Source organism: Macrobrachium rosenbergii, chromosome 50, assembly GCF_040412425.1.
Source record: "Macrobrachium rosenbergii isolate ZJJX-2024 chromosome 50, ASM4041242v1, whole genome shotgun sequence".
NCBI classification, from domain to species: domain Eukaryota; kingdom Metazoa; phylum Arthropoda; class Malacostraca; order Decapoda; family Palaemonidae; genus Macrobrachium; species Macrobrachium rosenbergii.
Window position 1 is genome coordinate 714,708 of NC_089790.1, and position 26,584 is coordinate 741,291.

At 37.8% G+C, this 26,584-nt stretch overlaps 3 protein-coding genes across 4 annotated transcripts; all 3 read left to right on the plus strand.

Moving 5' to 3' along the window:
* Nucleotides 1-3,525: 3,525 nt before the first annotated feature.
* LOC136832476 (uncharacterized) lies at nucleotides 3,526-10,809 on the plus strand. Its single transcript, XM_067093357.1, has 5 exons — nucleotides 3,526-3,725; nucleotides 6,486-6,685; nucleotides 6,848-6,986; nucleotides 9,037-9,171; nucleotides 9,752-10,809. The coding sequence occupies exons 1-5, from the start codon at nucleotides 3,659-3,661 to the stop codon at nucleotides 9,832-9,834; spliced, it is 624 nt and encodes a 207-aa protein (XP_066949458.1). The 5' UTR covers nucleotides 3,526-3,658; the 3' UTR covers nucleotides 9,835-10,809.
* A 1,587-nt stretch (nucleotides 10,810-12,396) lies between these two features.
* LOC136832865 (uncharacterized) lies at nucleotides 12,397-17,810 on the plus strand. 2 transcript variants are annotated; one of them, XM_067094528.1, is made up of 4 exons: nucleotides 12,397-12,748; nucleotides 13,056-13,480; nucleotides 14,162-14,323; nucleotides 15,824-17,810. In XM_067094528.1, exons 2-4 carry the CDS (start codon nucleotides 13,477-13,479, stop codon nucleotides 16,132-16,134), a joined length of 477 nt encoding a protein of 158 aa, XP_066950629.1. In that variant the 5' UTR covers nucleotides 12,397-12,748; nucleotides 13,056-13,476; the 3' UTR covers nucleotides 16,135-17,810. The 2 variants fall into 2 exon arrangements, with proteins under 2 accessions (XP_066950629.1, XP_066950628.1); XM_067094527.1 differs by lacking the exon at nucleotides 13,056-13,480 and having other exon boundaries at nucleotides 12,428-12,748.
* Nucleotides 17,811-18,673: 863 nt separating this feature from the next.
* Nucleotides 18,674-25,290, plus strand: LOC136832477 (protein anon-73B1). The gene is made up of 2 exons (XM_067093358.1): nucleotides 18,674-19,101; nucleotides 22,220-25,290. Exons 1-2 carry the CDS (start codon nucleotides 18,967-18,969, stop codon nucleotides 22,334-22,336), a joined length of 252 nt encoding a protein of 83 aa, XP_066949459.1. The 5' UTR covers nucleotides 18,674-18,966; the 3' UTR covers nucleotides 22,337-25,290.
* The last annotated feature ends 1,294 nt before the right edge of the window (nucleotides 25,291-26,584 follow it).

The following is a 26,584-nucleotide window of genomic DNA, read 5'->3' on the forward strand; positions in this document are numbered from 1 at the left end:
CTGAAACATCTTTCAGTCTGTCCGTAACTAAGTTCATTCATTTTTTTTTAATATCAAGGCGAACAAACCAGGGCTTATCTACAGTTTAATGTCTCTTGAACTAAAATCAGACTAGATGAGAAATGGTTCAGGAATACAAGTACCAAGAAGAGGAATGTCATCCTTTAGACCTTAAGGTCTTCAAAGGCCCTTAGCGAGGGAGTAGAGGTCGCCGTCATTATCAAATAAGGAAAGGGCTCGTAGTGACGCAAGATAGACGGAGGCCTTTAGGTTGGACCGCCAAATACGGGGTTAAACTGTTGTTGTTTAGCTTTCAAACTGATACTGTAAAACTGTTCTCCGACAAATTACATTCTCTGCTACTGTAATTTTCAGCAAAGTTGTGGCAATTACATACAAACTAAATCTGTTTCCCATGGCACTGCAGTCCTCAGAAACCAAAAACCCAACGCTGATGTTAGGCCCAAACTGATATTTTCCTTAGGATATACCGAGAAAGTTTTAGACAGTTTAACTCAATTTCTTCATTTTTACAGCGGCAAATTAACGCTCTATCGTTTAACAGACTTATCATTGGTACAGCTAAGAGTATGCTGGCAAACGAAAATAGCCATTTCTTATGAGGATATTGCTTCAAGTGCTATCACCATACGGTTGCCAGATATACTTTACGTACGTAATAGGCAAGGCCACATATTTTAAACAGGATGTGGCTGTGTTCTTACCAAAAATAAATGTGATTCCTGACATAAGAGTCCTTCTAACACATTCCAACATCCCAAGACTAGCAGTTTTAAGTTTAACTGGATACGAGAGAGAGAGAGAGAGAGAGAGAGAGAGAGAGAGAGAGAGAGAGAGAGAGAGAGCCCAGAGAGAGAGAGAGAAAAACAAGGATATTAGGAGGAAAAATATACGAAACATTCTCAAGTTCTTGGAAACACTGAGATATTATTAGAGTCCTGAACTGACTTTTTTTTTTATTAGTTGGTTAGGGATGCCGTGTTTTCTTGGTACGTCTTATACATATCCATGCACACCACACACATATATATACATATATATATATATATATGTGTATATATATGTGTGTGTGTGTGTGTATATATATATATATATATATATATATATATATATATATATATATATATATATATATATATATATATATATATATATATATTTACATACACATAGTGAATCTACACATGCCACAATTCTCGTGAACGTCTATGACTTGAAGCAAAGCCGGATTTCCTTATCTCTCTCCCTCTCTCTCTATCTATCTATCTATCTATCTATCTCTCTCTCGCTCGCCGCTCATATCTCAAAACAGTATGATCTTATCCTTAGCACCGAGTTCGGATTTCTCTTCAACTCCCCTTTCAAGCTACGGTTAAAATCAACCTTGAATAACGAAACGCACACCTGGTTAAGAGAAGGCCACTGCGCACAAACTAGTTTGAATAAATAAATAAATATGTCACAGATATGAATTTATTTGTTCGGCAATGTCAGGACATAGATGGCAGAACAAAATGACAGTAATACGAGAGGGCCGAGAAGGCAAGTTCCGATCACTGGGACGTTACGTACCCTCCCAGTTACGAACCAACGACACTTCAAACAATCTCCTCGTTCCTTCTCTAAATCTCTGCTTCCTTTATCCCAATATTTATCGCCTTTTTCTCCTCTCGAGTTATACCAAAACGTACACCAGTGAACTGAATTGAACTGAATACAGAATTTAGGCCAAAAGCCAAGCACTGGGACCCATAAGGTCATTCAGCTCTGAAACGGAAATTGACAGTACAAAGTTTGAAAGGTGTAAGAGCAGGAAAACCTCCCAGTTGCACTATGAATCAATTATTAGGAGAGGGTGGAAAGTGAGATGGAAGAGAATAATACGGAGGTACAGTAAAAGGAAAGAAAGGGGTTGCAGCCAGGGCCCTACGGAAGGCACGCAGCAAAGAACCTTAAGTAATGCCTACAGTGCACCGCATGAGGTGCGCAGATGACGCCATTCCCCCACTCCAGTGACCACAGCCCTTAAATATGGCATATTTCGGCATCTTTCACCAAGACTGCTTTTTCTTCCAACTTCTCTCCGTATTATACTAGGTTTCCTTAACTGCTACTTTAAATTGAGACTCCTCCTTCCCCGAGTAAAACTCGCTTCTGTTGCGAACACTGTTTCAACCATCTGATCAGATATGCCTCGAACCACTTGTTTTCCAGCACCATTCTCTATCTGTTTACCTACTAAAGACAGCCACTTACATAATGACTTACATCATCTGTACACAGCACTTTTACTCTTTTTGTTCTCCTATATATTGTGGACTAACACGTTCCCGATCAGAATATTATATTCACCTTCCTCCCTTTCCCAAGTATACTTACGAATAGTCCTCTTTTTACGAAATGTATTTTCAACATTCATGAATATGACTTTCCCAGGGGCGTTAACTCCAACCCGATCAGAATATTATATTCACCTTCCTCCCTTTCCCAAGTATACTTACGAATAGTCCTCTTTTTACGAAATGTATTTTCAACATTCATGAATATGACTTTCCCAGGGGCGTTAACTCCAAGCCAACCAACAATCAACGCCCCCGGTTCCTGTGTCATTTTCCATCGTATTAAAATCACCACTACAATCTACTCTAAGCTTTCGCCTTCAACCCTATTCTTTCGCATACGTAAGCCAAATACTCCTTACACGTATCACTACTTCTCTCCTTTGCTCAGTTTTAATCATACGATCCTAGGACCAACTTTTGTACTGTTGCACACTGTTTTCCTAATCTACACACATACACACACACACACACACACACACATATATATATATATATATATATATATATATATATATATATATATATATATATATATATATATATATATTCAATAGGCATTTTGCTAAATACTCAGGATATCTTCCGACTATCCGAGCAGTTACGCATCTTCAGGCATGAGTAGAAAAATTTCACTGTTGACAAAAAGAAATAAAAGGTGAGCTGAAAATATTCTGTTGAAATGGACAGAGGAACTGATATAAAACGCAAAAATAATCTAAACGGCAACTCCTTAGTCGAGACATCTATGGTTCATAAGCGATTCATGCGTTTTCTAATAAAGCAAGTCCGACCGCATTGGAGATCCCTTAAGTTCACGTTCAACGCCTTTGCTAGAGAAATCTCAGGAGGAAAAAATGTCCTTCATGCAAGCAGCAGCTGATTCGAGGCGTTGGGGGAAAACTAAATGGGGTTCGGTTACGGCAGACGTGCATCAGAGTTCAGTGCAGCCTGAGAAACAGAATCCTGTTACAGTTCGAAAACATATCAATGTTCAATACGCCAGAATAATAAATTCTAATGTAACCGACTGACATACACTAAAGGGAGAGAGAGAAAAAGAATTAAAGTAGTGTTGAGCTGCAGTAGATTAAGATCACTTTATAATTACTGTATGTATGATATCATCGCTGGATGAGGCATCACAGACTGTAGTTTTTGAGTTCTAAGAGACTTCCGCTAGGAGCGCCTTCAGAGGTCTTTACGAGGCTGGCATGTTTATCATTACCTAGTGCGCGTCCGATAGTGACAGAAAGGATAACCTAGAATTCTCGCTCAGAGAACGAAGAAGGGAACATATGAATCGTCTGCTCGCCTTGTGCCTGGTGCTTCAGTGCATCTTCTCTGGCATTGCAACCCAGCTCGGTAAGTCAATTCGAACCTTCATCACATCCACACAATCATGTTTCCGTGGTTACTGCGACTGATTAAGTTCGCGAGAATGCCGAATGTAAAACATTTTAAGAGAGAATTTAAAATAAAAAAATAAGAAAATACCGACTTTAGATCTAAAGTGCAACTGAATATCAGTGATTTTAGTACAGAGAACAGTGCGGTCGTCCCAAGGGTCTGACGTACAACTAAGGGAACGATTTGTTCTGCCAGTAGCCACACGTAATTCGGGGCTCGAACACAAACCTTTAGCTTTTCATGACCAAGTGAAAGTAAAGTCAATGAAGAGTCCTGGCCAAAAACTCACAAGTTTAATGGAGCTGACTAACTAAGATTTGGAGTAAGACACAATTTAATGTGAAACAAAATAGGGTTCAATCTTTCTCTACCCCGGAGTATCGAAACTCAGCATCCCCATTATGGTTTAAGACTTTCTTGTATGAATCCACAAACATAACTCCAACAGAAGGTCGAAAATGGCTTAGTGTGTTAAAGCCGAAACGTCCCAGTGGAATAAAAATGTTGACTATAGCGCTTGCTTGGCTGTTCCTGATGAGAAAAAAGTCACATTAAGACCTGCTGGAAGATTAACTGAGCCAGGCCTTGAAGAGGGCAACGGGGTGCCTGCTTGTCCCGCTGGCCTCTGAATCGTCAAGAAACAAGTCACAGTTAAGACCTGCTGGAAGATTAATTGACTGAGTTATATAACTAACTATGCAGAAAGTAAATTATGCCACTTGCTATAATCAAACGTTCCTCTCGTGAAGTGAGAGTGAGGCAAATTTGGCCATATTTTCATATTAATTTCAGATGTTTGTATCGACTCCAGTGTGTTTTGGTTGTGCATGCTGTTAGAAACAGGATCCAATATAGCATTATACTGCTTGGAAAGAGAACTGTGTGATTCAAACCATAAACACGTTCATCAAAGCATAGAACCTGGTAAAAAGAGAAGAATCATAGATTGGAATATACGATTTTGGCCAAAGGTCAAGCTCTGGGACCTATGAGGTCATTCGGCGCTGAGAGGAGAGTCAAGGAGCTTTTAAAGATGTAACGAGAAGGAAACCTTGCAGTTGCACTATGAAACAATTGTCAGGGGAGTGGAAAGTAAGATGGAAGAAAGCGAATATAAACAGAGGTACGGTGAAAGGAGTGGAAGGGGTTGGCATTTGGGCCCGAAGGGAGAAAAGAATCACAGAAATCAAACTAGACGTTTAGATTTCATGAGGATGGCCACCTTCCTCAAGACATTAAAAACCCAACGGGATTCAAAAGCAGCTTTCTGGCACTGAAGGAGGAAGCATCTTACAGTCTACTGCAGCATGTGTTAGCGAGTTATGTCTGGTCATCTTTCAGAGAACTGCGGATTTATTCTAATTCCTCGCTTATCCTCTTCCCCCTGTTTGCACCAGGCAAGTTATAACGATTTCAAAATCTGAACGATTCAGTATAGTACTTTTTGTCGCATCAGAATGTCGTCACTTGTCGTGCTGAACAAAAGAGCGATGATTCATACTATTCAATCGACTCTGATTTCAAGTTAATCACTAATTGGAAATTCTACTCTGCTCTTCTACATCTTAAAACATTAACAAACCTAACAGCCGTAATGATGATGCTAATAATATTAATTCTAATTATCATTATTGGTATCACTGTGGTAAAAGCAGTGATGACATCTAACTGTACTTATGGCCAATCTCACCGCGTCTTTGTCCTACCAAAAGGTTGATCCTTCTGACCAGAACCCTCAAAGTTGGGTCCTAATCTCTACAGTAACTGTAGTTATGGCCAATCTCACCGCATCTTTGTCCTACCAAAAGGTTGAGCCTTCTCCTGACCAGAACCCTCAAAGTTGGGTTCTGACCTCTACAGTAACTATTTATGGCCAATCTCACCACGTCTTTGTTCTACCAAAAGGCTGATCATTCTCCTGACCAGAACCCTCAAAGTTGGGTTCTGACCTCTACAGTAACTATTTATGGCCAATCTCACCGCGTCTTTGTCCTACCAAAGGGTTAATCCTTATCTTGACCAGAACCCTCAAGTTGGGCCCCAATCTCTACAGTAACTGTACTTATGGCCAATCTCATCACGTCTTTGTCCTACCAAAGGGTTAATCCTTCTCCTGACCAGAACCCTCAAAATTAGGTCCTGATCTCTACGGTGTGGGTCAAGGTCTCTACACCTTCGCCTGGACAGTGCATAGTGAGCTCCACTGTTCGAGAGACTGTTAGTTATGCTAAAGTTAGGTATATAAACACTTAGAAGTAATCTACCGAATCACTGTGATATTCATCAGATGGAAATGGGGGACTGAGACACATCTCTCGCCATTTAAATACAGGGCATCTCAGTATAAAACAATTATTAGGTTTAGGTATAGATCACAGGCGAAGAACAAGAACCTCTTCTGCCAGAAGGAGAAAAAGAGTTAGTATATGCAGCATTATTTTTCAGCCATACTTGACAATTTCTTGAAGATTGGTTATTGGTTAATCTAATATTGTATAAAACCAGCAAACCGTTTAGGATGTACTTAGTTCATAAAGGCATCACCTACCGAATATTATGGTCGTTGTGTATTTGTAAACTGGCACTTTTCTCAGGTAAACGAAAAAGCAAACATCAGTAGCTGTATCCGGTATTAAATAAAATATCACACAGCTAAGCAAGGACAACGCACTTTTAGAAACAAATACGTCAATACAATCTCGCTCTACTTTCCAGAAAATGGCCGCCTGATGACACACAATGCGAGTCTGAGCTTCAGACTCCCAGCACAAAAGAAGGTTCTCCTCATGTTTTGGCCTCAGATGAACACTCCCATCACTTTACATTATTTTTATGATGGTGTGAATAAAACTGGGAAGTTCAACTACCTCAAAGAAACAAGTACTGAGCCTTACTTCATTTTAATAGACCTAGAGGTATGTAATTTTTGAAAATCTCTTTTCATTACGGTCTAGAAAGTATATGATAGTACCTTCGATGATTTCAAAAGGTAATATGCAGTTACAAAGGCAGATGGATGTTGTACAAACAAAACAGTCACACTACTTTCTTCTTTTTCATTATATCTGATTTTCCAGGGAATCAACATGTCAAAGCCAGCGACGGTGGAGAAACCTTTGGAGCTAGACCCAAAACCCCGTTCTTTAACCGGGAGAGTACTCGATGTGTCTAGCATAGAAAATGTTACCTGGGAGATGTATGTCGCATCTGAAAACGGTAAGGCAAATTCTAAAGCCCTGGAAATCTCATATCTGAGACGGATGGCCTCCTGTCACGTCGAGTAGGAGACTGTCAGTGAGCTTTACATTACAACTTGTTATTTTCCATTAGTAAGATTTTTTGTCTTGTTCATTCCTCCCGCTACCTTGCTTTGAGTTCTTGACCCAGTCAACGCGATGACCTGAGCCACAACTTGATGACAACACATACCATCGTGATGAGATCAAGAGAATAAAGTTGGACTTTCTCAAATTTTGAAATCCTCTTCCATCCGAGCTATGACTTGGCAGCATTTGTATTCTGTAATTTATTTTAGGAAACACGAAGCCTCATTATTTTTTATCAAAATTTTAGGTATCTTCCGCGCAGCTTAGAAGGATTGCAAAGATAGACTTTTAATGACTATTCCATGCACTATGAAAATCAAACGTCATACCCTAACTAACCTACACTTATAACTGTGTTTCTAGGAAGACACTAGGGCTCGGTGTTTCCCCTTAAAAAAAATGATTTTTGGCAACTCCTTTTCGAATGAGTAGGGATTTACCAGTCTCATGTCTTATCATCTCGGGCCACTCATTCTGCAGAGCGCAGGTCATGAAAAATGAAAATGCCTTTTATCATGCGAAGCACAGGCAACTATCCTTATCCTTATCGCGGATGACTTCTTGCTTCAGCTAGAGACAGAGTCTGTAAGACTTTACCTAATAATCTATCTCATAATCTATCCAGTTATTGTCAGCCGGATCCTCTTATCATATATTCTACCATGTTGATATCTAGTCATCCCCTGTTAAGAAGTTCTTGTGAATCTTATGTCACTTTTCTTCTCTTTTAAAACATTTCCAGAAATCTTGCTACCTACTTGTTTCACTTATTCTGTGACTCCACACTTTTCTGATTCTGCCATCATCCGCTTCTTCTTCTTCTTCTTCTTCTTCTTCTTCTTCTTCTTCTTCTTCTTCTTCTTCTTCTTCTTCTTCTTCTTTTAAAGTGTTTTTTTTTTTTTTATTTTTGTATGGGGTAAGCACGATGCCTTCTTTTGAAGGACTTTGATTTGGCTTTGGGGTAGATCCATCCGCCTCGGGCACTCCATAATATTTACATGAATCAACCTCTTCCGTTCTTTCGCCATCCTTCACTCAGTTTCCATTTATCTTCACGATCTAACTTGCCAACTCTCACGTTTAGTGTTCTTCTTTGCCGACGTTTTAAAACTTTTCACCAGTCAATGTTGCCAGCCTCTCAACACCACATCCTCGAGCCATTTTCTTATTCCACAAACTTTTCCTTTCCTTGACTTTTCTCATCACTCACTGATGGCTGATGAGACTGTGAAGTGAATGTGAATGGAAAAAGGCGTTGGTTCTTATTTTCTTTGTCACACTGCATGCAAAGTTGCAAGGAAAGGCTGGCATTTATTGAAAGAATGGATCGGAGTGTTTTGAGGTAGTTTGGTCACTGTAGAGAACGAAGACTGGTACAAAAGCCGTGTGATTCAGAATTCTTGTGAGGTACTAAAGGGGTATGATAGTGAATGCAAGATAAGAGGGAGTGACAAAGTGTACCGATGAGGAACAATATATGCAGGCTTACCTAGTAGTAGTTGATGCCATGAGATCTGTCTGTACAAGGGATTTAAAGGACGAATGTGGTAGTGAGTAACTTTAAGGGAAAATAGTGTCGAAGTCTTTTGAACTTCTGAACTACTTCTTCCCTCCCTGTTATTATATTCCTAATCACTCTGAGCTCAATTTCATCAAATCTATGATTTGTTTTTTGTCCTTCGAAAAAGACACTATTTCTCTGTCACACTTGACAAGCTATACCCAACGACCGTCGTAATCCGAACTACTCATATTAGGCTGCACCGTTAAAAATGAATATCATTCATTCTTATTATCATCACTAAATATGAGATTTGTATCGACAATGCTTTTGAAAATCGGCAAGACTGAATGGCGACCGTAATCAAATGTTTGGGCCTGAATGGGAGCTGCAATACTAATTTTTAACGAATCTAACCAGTTATTTTAATTTGTATCAGCGAAAGGTGACGGAATGACATCAGAGCAACTTTTGATACTCTCCCTGGCCGCTTCACTGGGACTCACGAGCTTGATATTAATTTTCCTCGCCTCCTACGTATTTTATCTTAAGAAGACTACAGTACTGCAGCCGGGTAAGTTAAAATTCATCTGAAGGGAATTATTTCCTAATTATGATAGTGTAAATGGCGCTCTAGATGGACTTTAACAACGTGTATATATATATATAATAGGACCTCATTCCACCTGGATGGTATCTAGTTGATATATTTATTCATATATATATATAATAGGTAACAGGACCTCAGCTGGATTATCTAGTGGACAATTTATCCAGTCCTCTTTTGACAAACAGTCAAGTATTTGATAGTGAGCACTATTTGTCCTAGAAAGCTTGTAGCTTTTTCTGAATAAATATCTCCACTAGATACCATCCAGGTGGAATGAGATCCTGTTAGTAATTCTACTAATGCACAGAACAACTGTGTATGTGATAAAGTTAATATATATATGTTTATTATTTTTTACAGAATTCAAAACTTTCTTGTAAATTAAGTTCTGAACCAAATTTTGTTCTTGGGAAGATGGTTTAAATATCTGCAGCCTGCCTTTCAAATCTTTTGATACTGATTTTCATATAATCGCGGCAATACCAACCACAACATTTCTGTTAAGACTTGAAAAATAAAATCTTGTTTTGGCTTTCCTTTCCAGATGTTTCGTTAGAGCAGTCTCACTGCAATCAAATGGCGTGTCACATCAGCGAAAATAGCCTGTATGGGGCAGTGATTCGATAAACCTTTCAGAGTGAGAATGACACCGTGGGCGAGGCTGTTTGTTAGGCAGAAAGATTTACCAAACAATAATATAGATGTTCCAATATGTCATACCGTATTCAACTGTTAATGATGATAGATTTCACTAAGTGAAACTCACAAAGTACGAAAATGAAATTTATTAAGCTTTCGAAGAAAGGTAGTGGGTTTTAATTAGCCTGGTATAGACGAAAAATGTGTATTTTATAGTATGATAGCTATCCATTACATCGCTGCAGTTTGCATTGTGGAAAGCTGAAAGACTGCGTGTGTTAAAAAAACCTCATAAACTAACTTACCATTCATGCTATTAGTTAATTATCACCAACCCAAACCCCAAAACAAATTTCCCTGGCTTACTTTCGTCCTTTGATTGTTGAAAGAAAGGTAATTCGAATCTTTAGATAAATATGTTTAAGCCTGCTGAGAAAACAGCTTTTTATTTCGTGAGCCTCTAGTGTGCTATTTGACAGTCGTTTTATTTATTCCTTAAGCAAGTGTCAATTAAAACTTTGTTCGCCCAAACTTCTCCCTCAAGTCTTTGAACTTGACGGCAGTACGAGGAGTACCTGAAACAAACCTGACATAGCTGGAGTAGTTTACTTTCCTCACTTGCTAATCAAAGAAGATCCGTTCTGCAAGAATCAGAATGTCAAGGTTTATCCACACTTGCCACAAATCTGACTGTCCCAATAATATATCAAGAGCGATTCTGAGATGTTTTTACTCTTTGTATGGATAATATGCCATATGAATGTCTAAAATTCAGCCTTGATTTGCTAAATATTTAACCACTGCTTCTCAGGTATCACCAGTAAGTAAATGTAGATGCTGATACATTTTGAGGGTGTTTCCAGTAGATAATCTTGGAGCTGAATTACTTTTACATCATGTTCTGCATTCAGCAAGTTTTGTGGATCTGCGCGTTGTGTTATTTGACAAATAAAATTCTAGAAATTTTGGAGTTTCAATTCATACCTTGTTCCACCAAGGCTTCTGTGGTAATGTCTAAAATGATCCATGAGAGAGTGTTTTTTTTTTTTATCTCTAAACAGAAATGACTAACCGTAGAAAACAGGGGAAATGAACTTTTATTTATATGAAGCAATAAATAAAAAACTTAAGATTTTTCACAGCAAGTACAGAGTATTTCATAATGTTAAAATACTCTTACGTGACTTGCACCATTGGGGAAAATGTGCTCTATTCCCTTAAAACTAACCTTTGAGAACTGCAGATGCAAAGACTGAGATACACTTTTTGCTCAATCTAATTCCTTATAAAATATGATGGCTCTGTGTCTGACGAAAAACATAAAAGACATGTTCACTGCAGGGGGTCACTATAAATAAATAATGGCTACGCCCTGCACAATATTACTGACACAGAACCACAAAATAAAAACAAAGTATAAATACTGCTTCATCTATAACACATTGCTTCTAATGTGAGAAGAGAGAGAGAGAGAGAGAGAGAGAGAGAGAGAGAGAGAGAGAGAGAGAGAGAGAGAGAGAGAGAGAGAGAGAGAAAAGGCACATGCACTTGGAATTTCACAAATATACAAAAATGAACTCCAAGTGGATCAGGCAATGCTAAAACAATAAAGACAAGGTTTGAATCATTAAACCTCTTACAAGACCAGTTTTACTTGCCAGGGCGATTTGCAGTGCTCCTTTTGTCAAGGCAGTCAGTCAGTCAGTCAGAGGAGGCTCTTAGAACTGACATTTCATAAAGTATTTCTGTTGGAGTGTTATCGTTAACTTTTTCTTCCTCATCTACTGCAGAATATATGTTCATGAGAAAATGCTTTTTTTTGAAAATCTTTCTACAGAAACTGTCATTTCACATCCTTCTAGAAGCAGACATAGACAGTTCAATAATCACATTCCTATTACTGAAACATTAGCAACAAAAAAAAAGTAAAAAACGCGCCGAAGTTTCCTCGGCGCAATCGAGTTTGCTGTACAATGTATAATGTTGTACGAAACTCTCAGCCGGCCGTGGTGGCCTGTCCTATATCGTTGCCAGACGCACGATTATGGCTAACTTTAACCTTAAATATAATAAAAACAAGCGAGGGTAGACTATAGGGCAGCAATTTGGTATGTTTGATGATTGGAGGGTGGATGATCAACATACCAATTTCCAGCCCTCTAGCCCTAGTAGTTTTTAAGATCTGAGGGCGGACTGAAAGAGTGGGGACGGACAGACAAACAAACTAACAATCCCATATTCTTCTAGCGGAGCGAATGTCCGACATTTTTTCCGCTTGAGGTCAGATCCGGTGTACACTCGAGTGACGATGAAATTCCTTGCGAACGCCAAAACTACCTCCTTGTAATTCTTAATAGAAGTCTTTTTGAAGATCTTAGGTCATGTTAGCAATTTACGGCGATGGACCTTGCAGGACTGAAACAATTTCGTTATCCGTGGCCTTCTAAAAGAGACCCGAGGATAATATAGCTTTAGGTCCGGATATAAATAGAGATGAGGACTCAAGCTGACTTCTGGCCTTTTGAGGGCATCCTATGTACAGAAATCGTTGATTTCCGTTGGGGCACATTTAAGTCTTCCTGCAGTTGTTGCCAGTTCCCGCGCTGTTTCTGTGAATACACTCCAGTCTGTGAGCGAGTGATCATTTGTTCTTGAGCTCAAATACCAAGTTCGTGTCTGAAAATATCTGAAAATATCGAGTAGCGAAGCTTCGTTCCCATTCCCGTGGTGTTCCCGTCAAGGTACTCCAGTCTGCGAGCGAGTGATCGTCCCTCTCTGAAAATATCCGAAACTGAAGTTCGTTCTGGCTCGAAGTGGCTCCGACAACAGCCTATTACAACCACGATGAAGCAGATGGTGTATCTTTTAGTGACGAATGCTGTTTACGGCCTGAGTCAGACTGGTAACATTAAGTTCTGACTTTCCTTAATTTCATTTTTTATGCTAGTGTAATTTGACCTTAAGGTGCAAAAAAGGTTTCCTTAGAAGAGCCTTTGCAAAATACCGATTCAAAACATTCCGTGTTTCCTAAATTTGACGAAAGATTTCCTATAATCATTGTTTCCTTCTTTGACGAGTTTCTCTGACGTAATGTATACATATATGTATATGTGTGTGTATAAATAGATAATATACAGTATATAAATGTATATATATATACACATATGTATGTATATATAGGGACAATGCATTTTTTCTTTTTCTTACAGTACCCCGTCAGGGTAAGTGTTATGAACAACCATGATCTTCTTGAGAAATGTATAACGAAGACAAAATTAAAGATTTCTACACACCACAGAACTAGGGAATGCCCCGCCCTATACTACAGGCAGCGAAGTCTCCACGCAGCTCATAAACGAAAGCGAAGTGATTCAGCCACCAAAGAAAAGATATTATCCCTAACCTCTGAATCCACAAAAACCGCCCATTCATTCAAGAGACGCCTGTACCAAAAGTACAACAGGCGACCACGCATAATTACCACCGTCACATCCACTGGGCCACTGGAAGATTGCCAGGACGAATCCACTTCCATACACTACCTTCCCCCCATCCCCCTCCTATCCCTGTCACTACATTTCCGTACCAGTTTTATAATACAGACCCTGTGCCCTTCTCATACAACAGAAGATGGGTAAGATAATACTTTGTAAGCCCCAATTAGACACTGGAAACTTGATATAAAACTTACCACTTGAATGAAAGAAAATTATAAAAGAGAAATAATGTCAGACGATGAATGTAGCTAACAGGATAGGCTATAGTAATCATCTTCGATACAGCGGCATTAGGAGAGTTTTTCCAATGAAATATGATGATGATGATTATTGTTATTAATTATTATTAAGTGTCCACAGGACAGACTGTCTGGCGAAAAAACGAAAAAAGCTGCAATGTCTATATACATACTTAAATACCAGTAGGTAATCAGTATCTACAGACACTTGAAAATAAATAACACCAATTAAAACTGTTTGTATATAATTATAACATAGAAAAATAAATACTGAGTAAACATGGAAAGAACGGTGTAAGTGAACGCACTCTGGCGAAAATTAACACGATCAAACACTAAACTGTGCCCTAACCATGAAGGCTAAACAAAGCTCATACAAAGAGACCCTTTTGTAAACACATTCACCCATGATTCGTTCGTCAAAAACGTGACAGTCACTCAGTGAGTAATTACGTAAAAAAGAAACATTCTCAAACCAAACAATAGGAGGAAAGAAGGGTACGAAATAAACTTATTTGAATGGGTCTAAGTGATGCTGATGTCTTCAATTTTAAATGTCTGGCACTGTTGATTTTTCAGAGCTTGGTCGGCCACTTCACGAAGGAAACGAAACCGGACTATCGTGGGTCACCACTTTCCAACTGTGCAGCATCGCTTTATTAGGGTTCAGCTACATACTTATCGGCATTTCGACTCTCCTCATAGTTCATCTCCTTCGAGCCAAGAAGGAACGGCCTAGAGGTACTGTAATGTCCTTTTTTTTTTTATAAAACTCGACCACAGAAATGTGATGACGTGATGTATGCTTGGAGTAGAATGTTCTTTGAGAAATCGATATCTATAGGTGTTGGAATACAACTACGCTTCCATTCAAGTAGTGGGAACATTTTTTCTTTCTCTGTTTAAAAGAAAAATATTCTATTATTTACGGTTTATTGGTTCAGTGTTGAGAAGAATTAAGAAACTTCTCCAACTGTGAATCTTTTTTTTTTTAATTTTCTTTAAAAATCGTGTTCATTGCCCCCCCTACATCTATTGTCATTTATAACTGGAATTTTGTCTTTTCACAGTTTAAAATCTTGTTCGTTACCCTCTCAATTATTATATTAAATTCATTGTTGAGTTATAAACAATGCAGGCACTACCACGGTCAACTGTCATCAACGTAAGATTCCTTAGCCAAATATGCAAACTAGTATTAAAGATTGCTGGTTGGGTGGAATTAGGAAAAATCAAATAGAGCATATAAAATTCTCTCTCTCTCTCTCTCTCTCTCTCTCTCTCTCTCTCTCTCTCTCTCTCTCTCTCTCTCTCTCTTTAAAATTACATATATACATACACACACATACAAATAAATATATATATATGTGTATGTATACATATACATATATATTCAGATACACACTTACACACACATATATATAAATACACACATTTATACATATATATAAACATATATATATATATATATATATATATATATATATATATATATATATATATATATATATATATATATATATATATGGAATGGGTAGGAGAATCACTGTTAATTCACCTTCAAATATCTGTCTATACATCAGTTGGGGTCAACTACCAGGGCTTTCATCGTTCTCTTGCTTGCAAGCAAGGACGATGCCAGGAATATCATGAGAGGTTATTTATATTGAATAATACCACGTTTAAGACATAAACACCTCCTTTCTCTATACAGACAGACTGATAAATACAAAGACACACTGACAGAGTCTGAACACATCATCAGTCTGACTTTTTCCTAATTCACTCCAGCCTACGATCTTAAATATTGGTTGGAATATTTAGCGGGAGATTCTTAGCACCTGTTGAAAAGCGACTTTGGTGGGAGCAGATATTTTCCTTAACTTAACAATGAATTAGTATCCGAAGAAGGCAATGAACACGATTTTAAACTACTAAGGCAAACAAATATATCTCTCAGGTGTATAATTAGAAATTGTAAAGAACAGAAATCTTATCTTAAATGGTAAGGTCCACGAATAAGATTTTAATCTGCTAAGGGGAGCAGGAATACTTCACAGACGAAAAGTGCAATGAACAAGATTTTGAACTGTTCGAGAAGATAAGTGCGCAATCATGTGTGTATATGTGTGTGTGTGTGTGTGTTTGCGCGCACCCGAAACTTTCTAAAATGAGCATTTCTTCCAGAGAGAAAAACATTCACCATTTCATTCCCTTATTTACACTACAACAACTCCTCAGCGATTTCAGATCCCGGCACATCATCCGAGCTCTACGCGACACAGCCTCCAACGACGTCGAGAAACGACCGCACCTTGGAAGCAAATCTCTCCTCAGTTAGATTCACCCGTAACAGGAAAAGCGAGAACCTTTACGAGGACTTGGATGCTATGAGTTACAGGGATGCTGATGTGCCTACGTACAACGAGATCGAAGTGTGTGAGGAATTAGAAGCCTTCTACGACTCCATGTGCGGACGAGATTCCATCCTCATGAATAATCTGGATTCCCCGGATGCTGATTCCGCCCACAAAACTCTGAACAAGTTTTAAGATTAATCAAGAACTGGTGTAAGGGTAGCAGATTTTTTTTTTTTTTTTTACAAAGTGGATTGTGCTATGATTCAAAGTGTAGTGTCATTTCCATTGATTTTCCAAGAGAATTTCACGCTTTCACTAAGAAATTACAATAGAATAGAATATAGAATTTAGGCCACTGGCCAAGCGCTGCGACCTATAATGTCATTCAGTGCTGAAAGGAAAATCAACAGTGAGAAGGTTTGAAAGGTGAAAACCTGGCAGTTGCGCTATGAAGCAATAGTCAGAAAAGGGTGGAACGAAGGTGCAGTAAAAGGAACGAAAGAAAGGGACGCTGCAAAGACATTAAGTAATGCCTACAGTGCACCACATGAGGTGCACTGACGACATTGGCCCCCCCCACCCGCCCGCGGGGCTAAGAAATTACAATGAAAAGCGGCTTAAAAGTAAAATGAGTATAATTAGTATGCAATGAAGAAGAAAATGGCGAGGAAAAAGTTTGCTAGAGCAAGCCAAGGTAGAGAGTAGATGACAGGTGGATGGAGGCATATGTGATCATTACTTGGTTGAAGTAAAAGTGAAAAAATAGATAGTTTTGAGGAATTTTCCTCACAACTCTCATATGCTCTTTCATTTTTTTTTTATGTTAATAAGATTGTCATAATTTTATGCTTCCAAACTGATCTTCACTAATTTGCTTAATTTTTCTTTCTTTCTATGTGCAAAGTTTGATTTTATCTATTCCTTGGGCTACTTTGTCATCATTTCTTCTCTCTATTAATCATTTCTGCTTTCTATCAATTTATACTCCACCATTTTTGCTTCATGAAAGATTAGCATTTACTATTTATTCTTTTTGAGTTATTTCTTAAGATTATCTTTTTAATGTTTTTACTGACTAGCAGTAAGTGTTGAATTCATCTCTTCAGGTGTATCACTATACAAATACTTTGAGTTTTATGCTGAAATGATACGTGTTTGCCTGTGTACCTTCAAAAGATTCAATACTAGTATGTTTATCCAATTTTTTTGTATTGATACATTGCAATTTCGAAGACTGGGTGTGCTTTTCTTTACAAGAGAAACAATACAACTTTCTTCGTTGTCATTAAGCAAACAAACCGGTACACTAAACTTTGTCTTTGGAATAAGCATAATATGTTTTAGCACAGATAGGAGCATTTATTATTTTCACATCTTGACAAAGGTCTTAATGGACTGAGGCCTACGCTTCTGCAAAAATTCATTATAATTTCCCTATGTATTATATTTTCACTATATGTATTATATTGAAAGCTATATTCCCTTTTGTTTAAACTAATCATACGAAATTACCGATGTGTACTTTAAGTGACTATTTTCGTGTCTAAATATGGCTGTGAAATGAACTGTTATTTGTTCCTTATATTACTTTTGGGCCAAAAGTATTTACGTATATACAAAGGGTCCAGTCTAAGCATATATCGCTTCATAGCGATTGTACCGGGAGAACCTATTATTTCACCTTTTCAAAGAAACTAAATTTTATAACATATTTGCTTCATTTTTACTGACAATCCATAGGGTATCCCACACTACTCATAACGAAGTATCCACCGGTGACAAGAAAAAGGAAATTTGATGATCTATAATACCACAACAAAGAGAAAAAGTAGGACAAATAAGATGAATAAAAAAATTACAAAATACCATGAAGTAAGACTCATTTCACCTGCTAAAAAAAAAGCATTTGCACCTGTTGGGGATGATCATTCTACTTGATCACAAGAATAAATTTCTGTAGACCTGTGTGGCACAGAACTCACATTAGAAAAGGCAAAACTGTTAAAATGAACTATGTAGCTATTATCATTACATGGTGCTGGTATAGACTGGGAAGATCTGAATTATGAAACATACAGCATGCACAACAGTTAATTGAACGATGTGACATTCAGTAGGACTCAAGTTTTGGTCTAACAAGGGGAAATATTCAAAACATGGAAGAATATAACAACCAGATAAATCCTAGCAAGACTCTCTCTCTCTCTCTCTCTCTCTCTCTCTCTCTCTCTCTCTCTCTCTCTCTCTCTCTCTCTCGTACATTAGAAGAAAAGATAGACCACTGATGTTTCTCGCCCTTTCTTCATTATTGTTACTTGAACTATTAATTAAGAGTACTTTTGTATAATACCGTGAAAAGGCAGGTATAAAATTCCACTTCTTCCTTACGATTTGCAATTGAATAACAACACCAAACGTCCAAGATCTTCACAGCATAAAAGAGAAAGAAAGGTAAGTTACCGCAGTAGCGGGAAATGTCACTGCCAGATTGCCCGTTATTCGATTAATCAAGATCAACCTAATCACTTTTGATTTTTGGACGAACGATGTGTAAAACTGATTAAGGCAAGTTGACTCTATGCTATAAAACACGTCATGAAACAGTGGTTTCCAAAATACAACTCTAAAAACTTCGTGAGAAAGAGTTACGTTTCCTAGAATACTTGTGAGACTCGTCCCTAGATGGCAGTGCACGAGGTAAACAGGACCGATCGCCCTGACACGAGTCTTTGTTTACATTTTTCCTGCTGCACGCATTGTTGCCAATTCACCCGAGCTTTCCACATACCCCGACAGCTTTACGAAATGTTTCCCTCAATTTTAGTTGTCACAGTAATGCAATATGTAATTATAAAATTGCTTAAATATTTATTTATAATATAAACAGACAGCGAAAATCACTTATTTCCAAGATTTTGTGTAAGCCTTGTCCTGAGTTTTGGCAGGTGAAATTGGCAACAGCGGTCACTGCAAGCCGACTCTGCATTTGCCTCAGCGCTGGACGCAATTAAAAGCAACATCGAAATGGCCATCGACCCATCCCTCACGGAAACGGACATCTTCGACGAAGTGTTAAAATACGGATTGTTCTTGGGCGCCATATTCCAGCTGGTGTGCATCGGGGCGGTGATATTCGTCCCGAGTCGAGATGACAAGCGGGTAAGAGGAGACGAGGGTATCGTGCCCAGTTGTCCGTCTGTATTCGTACCCTCGGGCGTCGTAACCAACGAGAGATTGAAACTGGTTTAGGGATGCTGTAGAATTGAGAGGTACTCCAATTCCTGAGTTGGTTAATCGAAATTAATAATATTGGGCAGGTTTTCTGAAGCTGCTGTAATTCATTGCTGTAATTCATTGCTGTAATTCATTCGATACTGAAGCTCTCCAGGAGAGCGGAACCAGTTCCAAACGTCCCATTTACGATACAGTTTTCTACATACTGTGCCTTTAGGCTACCACAACCCATGTTCATGACTAAAATAATCTAAAGTCACAAGAAGCAAGCCTAGTGCCCAGCCTGAACCAGGCTAGATCTACCACAGGCAATAGAGGGCATTACATGCCAGCTGATATGCTACAGTTACGAAACCTCTGTAGTCTATTGTCTTAGGTTGGGTTCGACAAAACTGGTAGTTTGCAGAACTTGTTGGGGGGCGTTTCCAGGTGAACAAACCCCCGTCCCCCTGGCCAGGTTAGGGTACGGTGCCCTAGCCTAAGTGAGGTTAGGAAGGTAAGGTCTGGTTAGGTCAGGACATGGCATTCTCGGAAAGGTCAGGTTTGTTTTCACCTGCCGAAGCTCCCTCCGCCGTTCTACACTCACCACGACAAAACTTTCAGAGCTATTTATTTGGCAGCTGGAACCCTAAGGTCCCCAGATCAATGGTTGCATGCTTGATAAAGGTAGTGAGGGACTGCTTTTGTGAAAAACATACCATTTAGACTATGTACCCAAGTTACCAGACTAACCTAATATTCTCTTGGAGGTTCCCTCATAGCATATTGCCAGTAATAGGCCTCACTGTACCTCAAACTTGTAAATATTGAAAGGTAATACCATACATTATACTTTAATTTTTGACAAATACACAAACTATATATTTTTCTTATTGTTTATAAGTTTTGTACATCTGTTGTGGTTAGATAACCAAAATTTAATGGGAAACATTTGAGGGATACTAGTATAATGATTTATAGATCGACTACAATCAAACTTTTTCTCGCAAACGTACTGTATCATGTCAGTTATGTTTTTGGATTATGTTAAAAAAAGTTGTGATCATCGACAAAAGTACTCAGTACATTTATCATACTAGGAATGTTTTTCTTGATACAGTACATATCCAGCATCCAAAATTCTTAGAATTCATGTCAGATGGATTGATTCTAATTGTTTTAATGCTCAGGTTTTACTAGGCAACCAGTGAGTTAAACTGTTGTTCAAGCAAGATTTAATTTTAAGGTGGATGAGGCCTCCCCCTGCTAGAGACAGTTATTCTTCTCTTTCCTAAAATCCAGTGGGATTCAATATACCCTATGTTGTGGATACTTTTTTGCTGCATTTTTTTTTTCTTACTTCGCTGCACCCTGCAGGGGGGTTAGTATCATCAGTGCACCTCATGCAGTGCACTGTAGGCATTACTTGAGGTTCTTTGCAGTGTCCCTTTGGCCCCTAGCTGCAACCCCTTTCATTCCTTTTTACTGTACCTCCATTCCTATTCTTTTCTTCCATCTCACTTGCCACCCTCTCCTAACAATTGATTCATAGTGCAACTGGGAGGTTTTTCCTTCTGTTACACTTTTCAAAAATGCAGATTCCTAGGACTAGGATGTTACCCACTTCTGTTTACAGAAAGCACTTGGAGAAGAAAACAAATATGCCCTGCATTTCTGCAGGCAGCTGTTTAATACTGAGGAAAAGCAGTAATAGGGTGCTGCCGAGGGATCCACTGACCTATGATGCCTCGTTCTAGAGAGATTTTGTGTATCCATAGGCAGAATGGTTTGTGAATACTGAAAGCACATTATGAAGCGAAGGGAAGGAGGTGCCATCAGTAATTGCATACCACACATACATAGCCTTTTGTAGAGTTATTGGAAAGACAGAATTTTATTGAGAAGACTTATGGTATCGGGTTCATAAACTCGATAGGTACAAAATTCCTTCTTTAAATCTCCTATCTCAGTTGTTATACAGTATCTATGAATTCTTTGGTTACTATCAAGGAACAGGAAGTTTTGGGGATTTGAACCCTGAAGTAGCCACTAAGAGGAATCAATGAGTGATGGAAAATGTTAATTACCAGTTGTTTTTGGTGGGTGGGGTTACATGATTTTTGTAATTTTCATAATGATTAGAGAATGGGGACCACTGATAGACCAACACCCTATACAAGAGTTTAAAGATAGACCCATTTTTTACAGTGACGATGAGTTGAGAAGGTGGTTTAAGAGGTGAGACTACAATACATAGACCTAAGGATGAAGTCTTCCCAATGCCAGAGCACTCACAAGTGAGGAAATGATTGAGATTCAAGCAAAATGGAGTAGTCTACCAATACCAGGCACTGCACATGTCTGTCCATAGCTTTCCCAAGTATTTCTTGGTGATTGCTTTGGTAGTGGTACATGCTTTAGAAGAGTGATTAACAGATTCTTGGGTTTTATAAAAATTTTCTTGGCCAAACCAGTACAGCAAAACTGAATAATCTTTTAAACTGGGAGAATCTTGACTTTTGATTGTTTAAAAACAATAATAATAATAAAAAAAAGAGTAATCTGTGTCCTGAGTTAGGCATTGTGGAGGGCAGAGTGAGATCTCCAGGACCAAGAGTAAACGAGAACAATACCTGGCTCTGTCTGGCCTATTCCTCATTTTGTGTTGGCCTACGGCAAAAATTTTTGGTTTTTCTTGTACTCCTTGTGTCTCTGGAGAAGTTGGTGTGGGACGAAAGATGTACAGAAACTGATTTAACTGTACGTTATGTAAAAATAATAAAAAAAATAAAAGTTATGTCGTGGAGATTACTGTGCAAGCTTTTACTGTAGTTTCTCTGTCTTTGGTTTATGTTATGTACAGCTAAGGAAGTTGGTTTTAATACATTATATATCTAACGAATATTTAGCTGTAAAATATTAGTATATATAATTATGCTCTTACACTTTTTCCATTTAAGAGATTTTAGGATGCTGTTTTTCATCTATGATTGTGTAGGTTAATTTGTACTGACTGGCTATTTAGTGAAATACCAAATTTACATAGTTTTTTTCTTTTTCAAAGGATGGTGATTCAAGCGACGATGATGGTTCTGACCATGGTTCACCTCACACATCGCCTCCGCACAGAGGCCACAATCAACATCACCGCCGCAAGCAGGACAAGAAAAAGAGGCGTTAGCCTAGCTGTGTGATAAAAACTTGCGTTTGCAGCGTACTCATTAGAAGAATCTCAAATCATCTTAAGGTCTTTGGACATTGAAACTGTTGGTAAATCTCTCTATGGAGAATGTTCAGGATTTGTTGTGATATTTTGTCAAGTCTCCAATCTCACAACTCAGAGACATCAAGTTTCTAATCTCACAACTCAGATCTTATAATAACCGTGAAATTAAATAATCTGAATTTAAGTAAGACTTTCCATGATTCAAAATAAACTGAATAGCTTCCAGTTTACAGTTTTATCTAGTTTTTTCTGGATTACAATATTCCAAGATTGTACAGATTATATTACCTTTGGCAGCTGCAGAATGTTACACTATAGTAATACATATTGTATAAATATCTTAGTAAGGATGTCATATATTGTGTCATTAGCCTTTCCTTGTATGAGGGAGCTATTCTGGACAAAGTCAACACTTTCTCATTCTCTAATACATTTTTGTGCAATATAGTATGTAGATGGTTACATGTAATAATGGTCCCCAGTTGATATTAAACATCATTATTGAAATTAAGTTGTACATTGCTTTGCTTTTAAGGGTTTCTGGCATATTTCATCAGGTTAGAGAGTGCATTTAAGGCGTTTCAGTGTGATCGAGACATTTTGGACTTAACATTTTGACCTCGTGTTAAATTGATGTTTTTTTATTGCTCTGGCTTTAACTGCAGAGTTCAAGGTGCTTTAGAAGACATTACCACCATCTTGCATTTGATTTATGTAGCTGCACACTGAGCAAGCAGTTGCTCTTCATACTTAAAGTTGTAAGTGTAGTATAGAAGTAAAGAAACTAAATCTTGTTTCTAGAAAAAGCTTCGCATAGAGCTTGTCTGTGTTGTAGACCATATTTCCATGACTGACTGCATTTAGTTTATTCAAGAATGCTTTGCTTTTTGGCACAGTATTTCCAAATTACATTTGTACTTTTAAAACATTGTTTGAATTTGGGTACGGACAATATTAGAAATTGTCTGGAAATATGTTAATTGAATACATTATGTGTATGTAAGTACGTAAGATTAGTCAGACCACTGAACCAAATAGAAAGAGTGGTTTGAAAGGCAGTTTACTTAAGTGGATTTCAAAACTTTAGCAAAGAAACCCATGCTTTTGTCTATGAAAAATGCATTTTTGAGGTTATACTCTCCAAACTTGAATTGTTGTTGGACCTGCTTATGGATAGTGTATTGATGTTATAACAACCATACTTAACACTAAAGCATTCCTATTTTACAAGGAAATTGCAGCGACTTTTTGTAGAACATTTTTTCTATAGCATTCGATTTAGAAAAAATTTAAGGATGTAAATGTATGAAAATAAAATCTTTTGTGCTACTCATGAGTGATGATCCTTTGTAATACTGGAAAACTGTAAAAAATGACAATCATCTTAAAGTTGTGCACGGTTATTGAATATGTAATAATGAGTGTATCTTCCAGGTCAGGGCATTACAAGAGGCGAATTTTCTTCTTCAGATAGTAGATATAGGTACTATAAATTCAATGCCATGCAGCGAGGTCACATTAATGTAAAGTAAAATAAAAGTTCTTAAGTTAATCAAGGCCACATTAATGTAAATGTAAAATAAAATTTCTTAAGTTTTTCTTTTGAAATGATACATTTTAATTTGTGGAATAAACTGATTACAACCCCATCAATGTCAGCTGGTTTACTCATTCACATTATAAAATTAGGGGGTTTTGTACAAGAGCCTTTGTGGAAAATGAATGGAAATTTCAGCTTTGGTAAATTTGGAATTTTTACTTCGTTTTATATTTTCATTTCAGCTACTATCATGCATTTTTTGTTCTTTAGCCTGAAAAGGTAATGGGTATGTTTAAACCTTTGCATTGTCTAAACATTAAAAAATGGTCGCAAAAGTAAATATGTAGGGATAGCTATTTGTTTTTCTAAAATAATGTCAGCATCGTTGATTATGAAAATTTCAAGCATGACATTTTGATGTGAAATTGTATATCACATTAAAGGACTCTAGCCTATTTTCATGTTTGATTCACTTTGAGAATTACTCTTCTTACTCCATTGTGTCCCCTCTGGTAAGAGATTGTCGAGCTTTTCCACAGACAGTAGGGTTCAGTCTTTTAATGTATTGTGTAGTAAAATGTGACTGTATATTTTATAGTTAAATAACTTCCCCTTTGTACAAAGGTTCAATCTTTTTGTATTTCTTATGTACATTACACAAGATTATCATACTCATACTTAAAATGAAATTAGTTGATTGTGCAACCATACTTCATGTATGAAGGCCCTTAGCTGGAAGAGATTTGTTTGAAGGCTAGTTGCTGTTTTAACTTGCTAGATTTAATTTTGTTTGGATATTTATTCACTTAATTGGGTAACCTTTTGCTTATTATTATATTCAGATATTAGGAGAAATAAATATCCAGAAATATGTAACTTTTCTGAATAGGTGTGGCTAATATAGAGTAACATGGAAAGAATCTCAATTACCTGTGATTTTTGTGTACAGTATTGTGAATTAATTTTATTTTTGCTGTTGAGTATTGCTAAAAGAATCTATTAGGTTTATAGTGGCATTTTTTAACACAGAGTGCGGTTAACAGTTGTTGCAATTAATCTTTTATAGGTAAAGTTTTATTTGTTGTGCTGATCGAAAGAAAACCCTCATTGATTATGATTTTGGGTTACTCTTCAGTTCTGAATTAAGTGAAGCATTGAACTGATTAGGGTTTTGTTTACTGATCAGCTGTGAAATATATTTAGTTTTGAACTGATAAGCATTTAAAGTATGTGAAGTATTGTACTGCTTGAGATTTGTTTATTTTTTTCCCAAAAAGCTGTTTTTGTTAAATACTAGTAGAACATTCCAGATTTCATTGTTTTTTCTAATATGTACTTTTTCAATTTTTCTAATAAATTATTGAATAATTGTTGTTTGTATTTTACAATCTTATTGTGCGACACTGTTTTGTCATTTTGTACAAGTTTTATTTCTTGTGTCGGGTAGGTGAGGTGGGGTTATCATAAAAGGCTCTGCTTTGTATACCTAGAAAAATACAAATTACCTTTAAAACTTGCCATTTGTTCTTATGGTTATGATTTTGAGCAGGGGAGCATTGACTCTTGTAACTTCATTTACAATCTGGCACAGGGTGCAATGTTAATAGGGTCCTGAATCTGAGTGAGGTGAGTCTGAACTCTCACTCTAGGAAACTCTTGAGGCAAGTGTTGCCCTAATGACAGGGCACTACAAGTTGGAAGGCAGTTAGTTTGTGGATCAATCATAATTTCATGGAATCCCCTTAGGGGGTTATGACCATCAGTGCACCATGTCCCAGAATGTTGATGCGCAGATGAACAGAACAGGCATGTCCATAGGTGGAGCGTTTCAAGGACGGCCTGCCAGAGCCACTCTGTTTGTTCCTGTCAAGACAGGGATTGTGCTGTCATCTCACTGAATCGAGAGCCCTACAAAAACAGCTACTCTGTCTACTATTTACATGCCCCATCTTCGCCTGCTGCAGGGGAACGAGATCCAAATTCCCCAACTTATTACAACCCTCAGGTCACAAAATGCGAGGAGGTGGTTTGCTGTTCAGGACCAACTGAGTCTGTGACTCCATAACCAGCCAGTCATCAAGGTATAGCAGAAAATGTATCTTGTATGAGTAGGCCCCCAGAAGAGGCTTTTGAACTAATAAATTAGACTGTCTCTTTGCAGAAAAAACAGAGGTATTTCCTGGAGCACTGATAGATGGGGATCTGAAAATATGTCTTGCAGATCCACTGAATGATTGAAGCTGCCCTCTCTGATGGAATCCAACATGGTACCAGTTATTTCCATCTTTAATCAAGTCTGCAGCACAAAATTTGTTCAATGGAGAGGTCAATGACCAGTCTCCACCTGTCCATTTCCTTACTGCCCTCGCAGGACATGCATACCTGCTTCACAGTTTAGTGTCACCACAGGGCAACAGAAATGTTGCACTATTTCAAAGGGTTGGCCTTCCACCACAACATGATGCTCCAGTCAAGGTCTAGAGAGTATAGGTTCTAGACCTGGCACGCCATAATGTCCTGTTTACTTTGGATTAGGTCTGCTTTCTACCTTTCGAGTTCTTGACTTATACAGAAGTGGTCAGGATATTACGACTGTCTATAACATTTTTTATTTGTTACATATCTATGAATTATTTTAGCAGCTTTCAGTCAAAGTGTCTAGA

Excerpts from the sequence above, each read along its gene's own strand:
- LOC136832476 (XM_067093357.1), top strand. The coding sequence starts at position 3,659 with ATGAATCGTCTGCTCGCCTTGTGCCTGGTGCTTCAGTGCATCTTCTCT. Across the intron at positions 3,726-6,485 it reads TGGCATTGCAACCCAGCTCG|AAAATGGCCGCCTGATGACA; the intron begins GTAAGTCAATTC and ends TCTACTTTCCAG. Across the intron at positions 6,987-9,036 it reads GTATGTCGCATCTGAAAACG|CGAAAGGTGACGGAATGACA; the intron begins GTAAGGCAAATT and ends AATTTGTATCAG.
- LOC136832865 (XM_067094527.1), top strand. The coding sequence starts at position 12,691 with ATGAAGCAGATGGTGTATCTTTTAGTGACGAATGCTGTTTACGGCCTG. Across the intron at positions 12,749-14,161 it reads TTACGGCCTGAGTCAGACTG|AGCTTGGTCGGCCACTTCAC; the intron begins GTAACATTAAGT and ends TTGATTTTTCAG. Across the intron at positions 14,324-15,823 it reads CAAGAAGGAACGGCCTAGAG|CGATTTCAGATCCCGGCACA; the intron begins GTACTGTAATGT and ends ACAACTCCTCAG.
- LOC136832477 (XM_067093358.1), top strand. The coding sequence starts at position 18,967 with ATGGCCATCGACCCATCCCTCACGGAAACGGACATCTTCGACGAAGTG. Across the intron at positions 19,102-22,219 it reads CGAGTCGAGATGACAAGCGG|GATGGTGATTCAAGCGACGA; the intron begins GTAAGAGGAGAC and ends TCTTTTTCAAAG.